General features: G+C 37.2%; 1 protein-coding gene across 2 annotated transcripts in view; it reads right to left on the reverse strand.

Annotated features, from left to right (window-relative positions):
- The window catches only part of LOC144437557 (protein mab-21-like 3), an 18,032-nt gene extending 8,388 nt beyond the window's left edge, over positions 1 to 9,644 (reverse strand). For both annotated transcript variants that reach the window (XM_078126518.1, XM_078126517.1), the window contains exons 1-2: positions 8,788 to 9,644; positions 1,048 to 1,276 (exon numbers count right to left, since the gene is read on the reverse strand). In XM_078126518.1, the coding sequence (XP_077982644.1) occupies positions 1,048 to 1,276; positions 8,788 to 9,559 (1,001 nt within the window). In that variant the 5' untranslated portion in view covers positions 9,560 to 9,644. The remainder of the gene's footprint in view (positions 1 to 1,047; positions 1,277 to 8,787) is intronic.
- Between the last annotated feature and the right edge of the window lie 2,454 nt (positions 9,645 to 12,098).

Genomic DNA, 12,098 nt, shown 5'->3' on the forward strand with positions numbered 1-12,098 from the left:
TGTGGGAAAGCGCTATATAAGAACCCAACATTATTATTATTATTATACATCTTAACTCTATGCTGTGGCAGGTGTTTCTCAAATACGCAACAACAAAAAACGCACAAAAAAGTTTAGGGTCGGCGTGAAAAACTAGTTGGGGTCGGGTAACCGGAACCAAACAATGTTTTTAGACCTAATACAAGTCTCCAAGTGCTACTTCAAATGTTGGTCTGACTACCGAATGTATTTTCTCGCGTACTCTTTTGTATTTCCTATTCACCAAAAACGTGACATGCATATCAACTTGGTTAGATTCGACTCTAACCATTCTTAACGTCATAAGGGGGCCTTCAGTATTTGCAAGGGGGGAGGGCCAGAGGAATCGGGGGGTGGGTCACATTTTACAAACCTGTTCTTGGGGGAGGGTCATATTTTGCATTACAATGTTTGGGGGAGGGTCACATTTAACATTCCGTAGTTTTGGGACCAAATTGAAGATTCAATTATTGTCAATTTGTTTTGTGTGTTTTGAGTTGTAAAAGTGAGATAAGCACTCAACATTTATTTTTACGAGTATTTTACATGCAAAATTACAAAAATTACAATACATATATTATTGTAAAAAAATTGTTTAATAAAACGATGCATTTTGTTCAATGTACCCATCTCACCTTATCACTCACACTGTACGTGAATGTTGTTGTTAAAATATGATGGTGATGGTAGCAGTGACGAGCCAGTCTTTTACTGTTTGTCACGTTTTATGTAGAAATATTGCTTTCTAATACAGAGTCAAAATCATTTAATTTGTATGTATACATAAACACGTAATGGGAATATATATTAACGTTCAGTATATGCAATTGTCATGGGGAGGGTCCTGTTTTACAAAGTGGGGCAAAGGGGAGGGTCACATTTTTACAAATGGAGTATGGGGGTCATGTTTTGCTTAACAGACCATGTGTGATTTCCTCCGCCCCCCCCCCCCCCCGTAAAAAAATTAAGGCTCCATAAAGATAAATTATAAATGAGTTAAGAAATAATCAGCAAACGTTCAAAACTAACCAGTAGTAGCTTTTTTTCGGTACAAAGTCGAAAACTGGTTTCACTTTATTCGTCTTCCGTGAGAGCCAAGATGTACTGCTATGGGGCCAATTAACACCTGGTGGCAACCTTTCACTGTCCTCGCCGAGGATTGTAGGGACAAGATCAACATCAACTTTCCTAACTGTGTTGTTTATAGTTAGCGTAACAGCTGGTCCATTAATTGGTTCTCTTCCAAACGTAACTACATCTTTATCAACAGAAAATATAACAATACATATATATTTATTAAACCATCTGTGATGAAGGAAGTGTATTTACAATATAAGTGATTACAACCACATGTAAATAAGAAGCTTACAGAATGCTTTCAGAACTGTGTCGATGTAGGAGTTTCATTAGATGTCAATTTGATTATGCATATGTGAGCAAGGGGGCGGGTGGGCGGGCGGGCGGTTGGTATGTGATTGCTCTGACGGGATGGCGAGTGGGTATGTACATGTGGGGGGGTAGTATGTACGTGTGTGTGTGTGTTTGTGTGTAATGAAGGCTTCAACATTGTACGGATGATTGGTTGGGTATGAATGAATGAATGACATTTATTTCACCAGATAAGAAAAATAAGCTACACTTTCAAAGAAACATATGATACAAATATACAAAAAGAAATAGACAATTGTTATCTGATGTGGACAATGAAAATAGTTCAGTGGAACTAGTCTTGTCCATGGCCCGCACATTTTTATACATTTCAAATCGATACACACACACACAAGAAATGTTACTGAAAACGCCAAAGAGAACGATACGTATGAACGCAAGGGTTGGAATTTGTAAGTCATGGAGTACTTAAAATATAATTTTTTAGTTCCATCTTGAATTTTTGCCTTGACATTTTACTTTTAAGGGGGCATGGTAAAGAATTCCAGTGCTTTGTCGCAGCATATTTAAAATTATGTTGGGTGATATTCAATTTTGTTGATGGTGGACGGAAGTTACCACTGGCAGCTGAACGGTTTGATATATATGAATTGGACGGTCGGTCAAAATACTTTTCTATATTGTGGGGATAACGATTATTTCTGGGATCACTAATACCACTGGCAGCTGAACGGATTTGATATATATGAATTGGACGGTCAAAATACTTTTCTATATTGTGGGGTTAACGGTTATTTCTAAGATCACTAATACCACTGGCAGCTGAACGGATTTGATATATATATGAATTGGACGGTTGGTAAAAATATTTTTCTATATTGTGGGGTTAACGATTATTTCTAAGATCACTAATACCACTGGCAGCTGAACGGATTTGATATATATGAATTGGACGGTCAAAATACTTTTCTATATTGTGGGGTTAACGATTATTTCTAAGATCACTAATACCACTGGCAGCTGAACGGATTTGATATATATGAATTGGACGGTCGGTTAAAATATTTTTCTATATTGTGGGGGTTAACGATTATTTCAAAGATCAAAAACAAAAATACAGGGGTAAAATTTACTTAGTTGAAAGATATTCAGAACATTAAGTTGGTTAAAAAGTGAGTGAATGTGATCAAGCGGACAAATTTCTTTTGTAGCCAGAATACTGATTCTAGAAGAGTTTGATAAGTATTGTCCCAAATTTCTAAACAATATGTAAAGTGTGGTAGAATAAATGAGTTATAAATCATAATTAGGGCTGATCTTGGAACATAGTGGCGTAAACGTGAAATAATTCCTACTTTTATATTTACAACTTTGATGACATTTTCTATATGGGGTTTCCAAGAAAGAGATGGATCAATAGAAACACCGAGGTAACTTGCAGATGAATCGCGCTCTATCGCCATATTACCAACATAAAGATTACCTTCCAAAGTTATATTTCTCTTTGTCGTCTTAATCAACAGGAAATTAGTTTTCCCTTCATTAATAGTAAGTTTGTTAGCCATGTATCATCTAATCACATGTCTGAACCCTTCATTAATAGTAAGTTTGTTAGCCATGCACCATCTAATCACATGTCTGAACTCTTCATTAATAGTAAGTTTGTTAGCCATGCACCATCTAATCACATGTCTGAACTCTTCATTGATAATACTAGGGTTAGGTTTTAGGGAATTCAATGATCGAAACAAATTTGTATCATCGGCAAAAAGTCTGAAATTGAAATAGTTGCTGGAGTTGCAAATGTTATTATTATATAAGTAAGAAAAAGAGTCGGGCCGAGAATTGATCGCTGAGGCACTCCACATTGGATTTGCTTTGGACTTGAAGATTTCCCGCCAACATTTACGGATTGCTGACATTTACAAAGGTAGCTACGAATCCAGTTAAGCGGTTCCCCCCTAATCCCATAGATACGTAACTTACGCAATAAAATTTCGTGATTGATGGTGTCAAAAGCTTTTTTGAAGTCAATGAATATTCCAAAGGTTGTATTTCCATTGTCCATTCTATTAGTTAATTCTGCGACAATGTCGACAAGGGCCAATGCAAATTACTGCTGTAGCGTTTCCGAAAACCATATTGAATATCTGATAGAATGTTGAATTTGTCTAAATGGGAAACAATTTGCTTATTAACGATAGTTTCGAAAATTTTGCTAAAAACGGGTAGTACTGAAATTGGTCTGTAATTTCCAACATCAAAGGGGGACCCTTTTTTGTACAATGGTATAACTTTTGCATACTTAAGTGCCTCGGGGAACATTCCATTGGTAAGCGAAAGATTAATAATATGAGAAAGGAATGCAATTAGCTGCATGCTTGGCCAACAAGGGATGGATGAGATCGTAACCAAAAGCTTTATTTGTGTCAAGGGATAGCGATTGTCAACCATTCTCTTTGCTTATTAACATGGCTGTATAGTATTCAGTAGCAGCAAAATCTATAGTAAACGTTAACATCGGTTTTAGATGGCAAGAGATAAACGCTGACCTTTCAATGGAGATGACAAAATTCATTGAGGAAATGGAACATAGGGCCTGTCAATAGGGTCGGTGTTATAGCGTGGGGTCATTTTATCATTTTTTTAAAACACCACTTGAAGTGGAACTTCACTTTGAAAACAACACGATAAATGTGTTGTTTTATTTTGGTGCCGTGAAATTACTTACTCCTGAGCAATTGTGAATTACTATTGAAAGATTAAGCTGCAGAATACCCCTCCCGTACTCTTTCCCTATCCGTATTTCCATAATTACATTTCATATATATATGCACTCCGAACAAGTGAAGTATTTCCCAAAATAGAAAGTCAACTATTTGCTTCGATGTATAGTTTAAGAATGGTTAGCTATGTATCAGGTTAGGGTTAGGGTTCGTTCACTGAATTGAATTCGGTCTTTGATGACCCATAACATGTACTACCATATGACCCATAACATGTACTACCATATGACCCATAACATGTACTACCATATGACCCATAACGTGTACTACCATATGACCCATAACATGTAGTACCATATGACCCATAACATGTACTACCATATGACCCATAACATGGACTACCATATGACCCATAACATGTACTACCATATGACCCACAACATGTACTACCATATGACCCATAAAATGGACTACCATATGACCCATAACATGTACTACCATATGACCCACATACATGTACTACCATATGACCCACAACATGTACTACCATATGACCCATAACATCTACTACCATATGACCCATAAAATGGACTACCATATGACCCACAACATGTACTACCATATGACCCATAAAATGGACTACCATATGACCCATAACATGTACTACCATATGACCCATAACATGTACTACCATATGACCCACAACATGTACTACCATATGACCCATAACATGTACTACCATATGACCCATAACATGTACTACCATATGACCCATAACATGTACTACCATATGACCCATAACATGGACTACCATATGACCCATAACATGGACTACCATATGACCCATAACATGGACTACCATATGACCCACAACATGTACTACCATATGACCCATAACATGGACTACCATATTACCCATAACATGTACTACCATATGACCCATAACATGGACTACCATATGACCCATAACATGGACTACCATATGACCCATAACATGGACTACCATATGACCCATAACATGTACTACCATATGACCCATAACATGTACTACCATATGACTAATATTCCTTTCTTGCTATTATTTCCTATACGGGGTACATATTTATCAGCAAAAACAACACTTTCTTCTTTAACATATGTTTCCAACGGCCGCTTATGTTTTAACCAATTTTGTATCTTCGAGGTGTATATTTAGTATCAATTCACTGCGCAGAGAGTTGTATTTGTATTTGATTCCATACATTTTCGTTGCATTTCATACTATAGTGTATAATACCACACACAGTATATGTTTACCACAGGTAGCATTATTGGAAGATAATTGTGTTGTTTCCTGTCAACATTGCTAATTTTGTGCTGATCAATTTTGATAGAAAGAGTTGTGTTAAGGGGCCGTTAAGTTTTCATGGCTGGGGCTGCAAACTCGTGGATGGGTCATCTTAATTTCGGAATCTTTTTTTGTCACTAGCACGGGGGGGGGGGGTCACCGTCTGACTTTTCAATGCATCGGTAAATCTGAATCTTGAAACGCAGAGACAGACAAGCTTGCTTTAACATATTTCAGGTTCTTGTTACCATCAACATTATCACCACTATTACCATCACCACTATCATCATCACCGTACCACTATCATCATCGCTACTATTACCATCACCACTATCATCATCACTACTATCACCATCAACATTATTATCATCACCACTATTACCATCACCACTATCATCATCACCGTACCACTATCATCATCGCTACTATCACCATCAACATTATTATCATCACCACTATTACCATCACCACTATCATCATCACCGTACCACTATCACCATCGCTACTATCACCATCAACATTATTATCATCACCACTATTACCATCACCACTATCATCATCACCGTACCACTATCACCATCGCTACTATCACCATCAACATTATTATCATCACCATTATTATCATCAACAACAATACCATCAACATTATTAGTGCATCATATCCGTGACATTAAGTGGCCAAGTGATATACTACATGGCAGATCACATAGCGATGAATAAATGGCCACTAAAAGAAGGGCTGAGAGGGTTTTATGTTTGCGAAAAATTGAATGGTCTTGTGTACATTCATGTCCGATTTTGAAAAAAATCGCAATTTGGTGAAATTTATCCAGATATTTAGAAAACAGATAATAGATTTTGCCTAAATATCTATATTCTATTTGAGATTTTCAATAGGTGTATCACTTGGTCACTTAATGTCACGGATTAGAATGACAAAATCGATTCTAAGAAAACTGTAATGACGATATTTTATCTCCCTTCCAAGTTAAAGGATGGGTAACTCCATTTCTCTGAAAGCCAGAGTAATAAAACAAAGTTAAGGAGGTTCTCCTTAACTTTTTTAGCTCCGCTGTCAGCGAAAGCTGAAAGCGTAGCTTTAGGTATAGGGGGTATAAGGAGGTTTAGAGTAGAGTGAATGATAGGTGTCCATCAAACTTTTATATTTTCATCATTTTCTCCGAAAGTAACAGCCAGAATACTTCGATATTTGGTGTGCATGTTCCCTGGGGGAAGGCTATTCAGATTTGTTCATGCCAAGTTGATCTGTGCCATTTTCAATTTTTTATGATTTTTTTCCGAAAATGACATTTTCATCATCTCCTTAAAAACCATTTATCAGATTGCTTTGATATCTGGTGTGTTGATGCACAGAGGGTAGCTTACTTAGATTTGTTAATTTCAAGTCAGCACGTCTTCTTTTCTATTTTTTATGATTTTTTTTTGTAATTAAAAAAAAATGAATATGTTAATGAGCATTATGACCGACGCCATATTGGAAATCAGTCCGCGAGACTTTTATTTAGGTAAACTGCAACTTTTCAAAAGACGCTATTGACGTCAAACAAGCAATGTAATATGTGCTGTAGTCTTAATTCTACGCATTGTGCGCCCAAATAACAAATATTTGTTCGAAACACGGTTGTAAACTTCAAATCAAATTCTCCACCCCTCCTACAGAGTGGTTCATTCCAGTATACGCACCTCACGATCATGTGATGTGAGAAGTCTTGCATGCCTAGCCTGAACTGAAGTGTGTGGGACGATTTTTGACAGAGTCAGTCGTCAATAAAAACGATAATACTCTTTCTAAAATTATCACATTTTGAACGGGAAAGTACTTTGTGCTTCATTTATGGAGTTTTGTTTTTGTACGATCAATATTGGTGGCAAAATTACCGATGTGGTAATGCACGGCAAGTGAGTTTCCGTACGGCGACAATCCCAAGTACCCGGATGCACGAGGGACTAACCCGGAAGCAAGTCGTTGCCAGCCATACGTTACAGTGCAGTGGTAACATCGTCCGAGAAATCGCTGCGTTCAGAGTGTCATTATTCACAGAATTGTTTTTTTCGAGTGACAACCCGTCTTGAATTGTATAACTCTAACAAATGAAGACATGTCAAGTTATATTTTGAAAGTTGTATCGCTAGTTTGAGACGATTTCCTCACGTACTATCGAGTACTATTTTAGATCCCTAGTTTATTTCATTCATCATTCATCCTTAACATTTTCCAGGGGTTAAAGCTGTAAGACACTGGAATTATTTATAGCCAACCTCAAAATCCTCTTTTTTTTCTTTTTCTTGCGTGCATTTCCCAGTCATTTTTTTTTCAGAGATTTTGTGCAATTTTTCATAACAGTAGATTTTTGTTATAAAATGGTGACTGGTATAAAAGTACAATACATTACCAACTTCTGTGTAAAATGTGTTTTATAGTGAGACATCATATGAAACCAGTAACCACTTTATTACATCGCTAAAACAAAACTGCATAGTGAAGAACTGAACCACTTCCACATGTCACCAAAATAAAAAATAAAAAATAAAAAAAAAAACAGCGGAGCTATTCTGACCGATAGGTCGCTTGTTTTAATTAAAAATTTCGGCAGGTTTATAGCACATTTTTTTCTGAAATTTATTACAAATATCGGCAATTTTTATTAAAATTGTCGTTCACAGAATTTATTACAAATGTGGGAATTTTATTACAATTTTCGGTTTATTACAAATATCGGCAATTATTACAAATTTCGGTTGTACAAGTGCTCAACATTTTTTTGGTGTGGATGCAGAGGGTCTATCATTCTTTTAAAACGAACGACAAGAATTTGCCGGGCCCCCAACCTTAAAAACTGAACGGTCCCTAACTGCATGTAATGCGTTTCCAATGGATTAATTCTGTATACTGAGATACTCGGAGGAATGATGAATATGTTTTATAGATTCTAGATAAACAAAGAAAGCAGTACCAAAAGTAACGTATGCTCTTCAATTCAGTATTTATATTCATTTACATTCAAGTAGTGTTATAAATAGCAACAGAATCATAGTAATTACCCTGTATACTTTACATACAAAGTGCCGTGTCAAAAATATGTTTTGAGAGGGGGTCATTCTCGGAAATGAAGTCTCTACAGCAGGTACCACCCTTTGGTTTAATATTGGCAGTTTGAGAAAGCACATTTTCGACTCCACCTCCTCCCCCAGCCAATTTAATTGGCCGTCATTCTTAATAAGAATGACGGGACAGTCTCTGATGCAGTGCGTAAAGGCTGAAAGATCCAACAAACGTGGTACATATGTATATAATGATATACCTACCTTCTAAACCAAGATTTACAATTGCTTGTGCAATGTATCCTTTGAAGGCTTTCTTTACCTTCCAAGGAATTATATATCCATTTCCAGTGAGTTGACATGATTTGTCCCAGTATGCTGGGGCCGTTATTGTACAGTAACCCAACGGAGGAGGAGGGCCGATAGTGGTTTCTTCAATAGCTATGAACGTTGGTAGATTCGTCGTACACTGTATACACGCAGCTGGAAAATTTACAGGTACCATATAGTCAAATTCATCAGGCGCAGAGACCTTAAGGCCTTGGTAATAGCCACCAGAAGGTATAAGTTCTTCCCCAAACCGACCGTCCAACTCATGCACACACTGCATGATCTGTCTTAACTTGGATAACACGTCCACCTCAGTCCCAGTGGCTTCGTTTGGTTGCAACTCCACTTCTCCAGCATAAAAACTCTCCAAAGAAACTAAAGTTTCATCACTGCTTGGTAACATAGGTTGTTGATCAATCCACCGACGTTGCATATTGATTGGTAGTAGAAATTCGTATCCTTTGTACTTTTCAGTCAGTATTTCATGCTTTTGTATCCAAGATGGCGACGGTGTTTGTGGCTGTTGTCGAGTTCCAGACATACTGACGGGTACACCAAGTAGCGATGGCTGCGAAACCCTCGCACACCTGCTGCGTTGACAACGACCATTACCACCGAACCGTTTATCAACAAACGATCGGCGTGGATGTGTTGGACGACATGATCCAAATTTGTAGGCAGGTATTTCACTATTTCCAGTAGCCATGGTTAAGATCAAAAACACACAATGTAAAGTTATATGATATAGTGCTCGTTTTGTGTACTTTAGCAATACCACTGAAAGTGTCTGAATACTGCGCTACGACAAATGAAAAGGGTAAGAACAGTATACATGTATCTATAGGCGCGTGTGTGCATGAGTAATAAGGTCTATATTGGGGTTATGAGTAAGTATAGAAATAGGGTATTTCCCAGGGAATTACCCGCGGGGAATTTTCTATAGGACTGGTTAGTGTATTAACTGTGCATGTAAGTATTATTTCCCGTGATCATTTCATAACTCATACATGTATTAACTTTGCTATTAACACTTTCCTGTTGTTTAAGGCATATGAAGCTGATGTAGTAAACTCCCACAGACACAGACAGTGTCCCCCTTAAAACTGCCATATTAAACTCATACACTCACAGACTATATCCCTTTAAAACCAGTACCATACTAAATTCACAGACAGTGCCCCCCTCCTTAAAACTGCCATATTAAACTCATACACTCACAGACTATATCCCTTTAAAACCACCATACTAAATTCACAGACAGTGCCCTATTAAAACTGCCATATTAAACTCATACACTCACAGACTATATCCCTTTAAAACCACCATACTAAATTCACAGACAGTGCCCTATTAAAACTACCATACTAAACTCATTCAGTTACAGACTGTGTCCCTTTGAAACTACCATATACTAAACTCATACAGTTACAGACTGTGTCCCTTTGAAACTACCATACTAAAGTCATACAGTTACAGACTGTGTCCCTTTGAAACTACCATACTAAAATCATACAGTTACAGACTGTGTCCATTTAAAACTACCATGCTAAAGTCATTCAAATATTGTTTGTTTATGTTATGATGAAATTTGATACGTGTGTATATTAATATGTCATATTTTTCATATTTTTCAATTTTTACAAGGCAATTGTTGGGTTTTTTTCGGGTTTTTTTCACCGCTGTCATCATAAATACAAATGTCAAATTCGTATGGTACAACTTTGCTGAAATTTAATTCCATTTGGTTGCTATTATCTGTCAAAATTGCATTTTTTGTAAACATGTATCCCATTTACAATGAAGCAGTGTTCCCTGGTCATTCAACTGTTGGGAAAATTCCAACCATACGTTTGTTGTCCTTGACCTAATTTATTTGATAATCGAAACCCGGATTCCCTAGCTTGTATAATAAGCAAATTAAATGATTAAGAAAATGAGCTCAAAACAGTGAAAAACAGAAGAAATGCTGTTTTTTCAGCATTTCACGAACCTTCTGCGCCGTATGTAGGAGCGCTAGTTGAAAGCAAAGCTGTGAATTAGTTTCTTTGGACCCTCTAGTATGTATGGTAATCGTCATATGGTTCATATCCACCTTTAGACTACTGTAGAGACGCTCTATACAAGTAATACGTGTCGTACCGTAAAGCTTACTTATTATTACAAAGCTAGGGAGACAACAACAAACCATGCGTTGCGCAACGCTATGCTCTGTGTGAAGCCTCGGTTGCTCAGCTGATCAGCCATCGCCGCATATCGCCTGAAATACGGCTAATTTGAAGATGTCGAAACCAAAAATAGGAAAAAGAAAGGCCAAGCTTCGTTACAATGCCTTGTCAGACGCTGGTATAAAGGCCAGGGAAGAGTACATGGAGTCGCAAGACAGAGTTACGGCGACTAGGTTAGAGCGAGGCCTCGTGGTTAGACATTGTCCAGTAACCCACACAGCGCAGCCAGCCGACTACGTGTCTACGGTCTCCGGTCTACAAGTGTGGGGACTGCGACGCCGACAGACGGTTTATACAAGAAATAGAAGCAACAGCGGGTACAAAACCATTCAACGAAGATACCCCTACGTACTACAGAGAAAACGCAACTTTCATTTGACTAGACCTGTCATTCTAATATTCAATCGTCCTGCAATGTGTCAACTGTTGCGGCAGTAGTGTCGAATTTTCTCGTGGATCGTCCACAAAATGAAAGCGTGTATGGCAAGTCAGAAATTGTACTTCTGTGAATGTTTCAATGTATGGAAATATTTATGTCTACAGTAGATTTTCCGTACAGACTCATGTCATGTATCAGTTATTATTAGATGTCCATTTATATTTTTTGTAAAATCAACACTAGAAGAAGCCATATCCAGAATAATTATGTACAATATAGTCAATAATAAATTTCAGTAAATTTTATAACACTCTTGGTCTTCTCCCAGTCATTGAGCAAGCAAGCAAGCAAGCGAATGAGATCACGAGTAAGTTTACTGTAGTGTTGAAAAAGTATGCTGCACCAATAATGTATGGAATTCAAAATGAAATAACAAACATGACATTTCTACTGCAACAGAGTAGAAAGCACATAACTGAATGCAACATGGGATGGGATCCAAATATTTTATCAACTCAATTGTCTGGTTGTATTATACATGATCGATGATTTATTAACAAAAGTCAAAACTATCTTATAAATACACAAAACAATATTTTATTTATGAAATGATAAGTCCCTGTGAAAACACAGTAATTCAG

The sequence above is a fragment of the Glandiceps talaboti genome, chromosome 7 (genome assembly GCF_964340395.1).
Source record: "Glandiceps talaboti chromosome 7, keGlaTala1.1, whole genome shotgun sequence".
Classification (NCBI taxonomy): domain Eukaryota; kingdom Metazoa; phylum Hemichordata; class Enteropneusta; family Spengelidae; genus Glandiceps; species Glandiceps talaboti.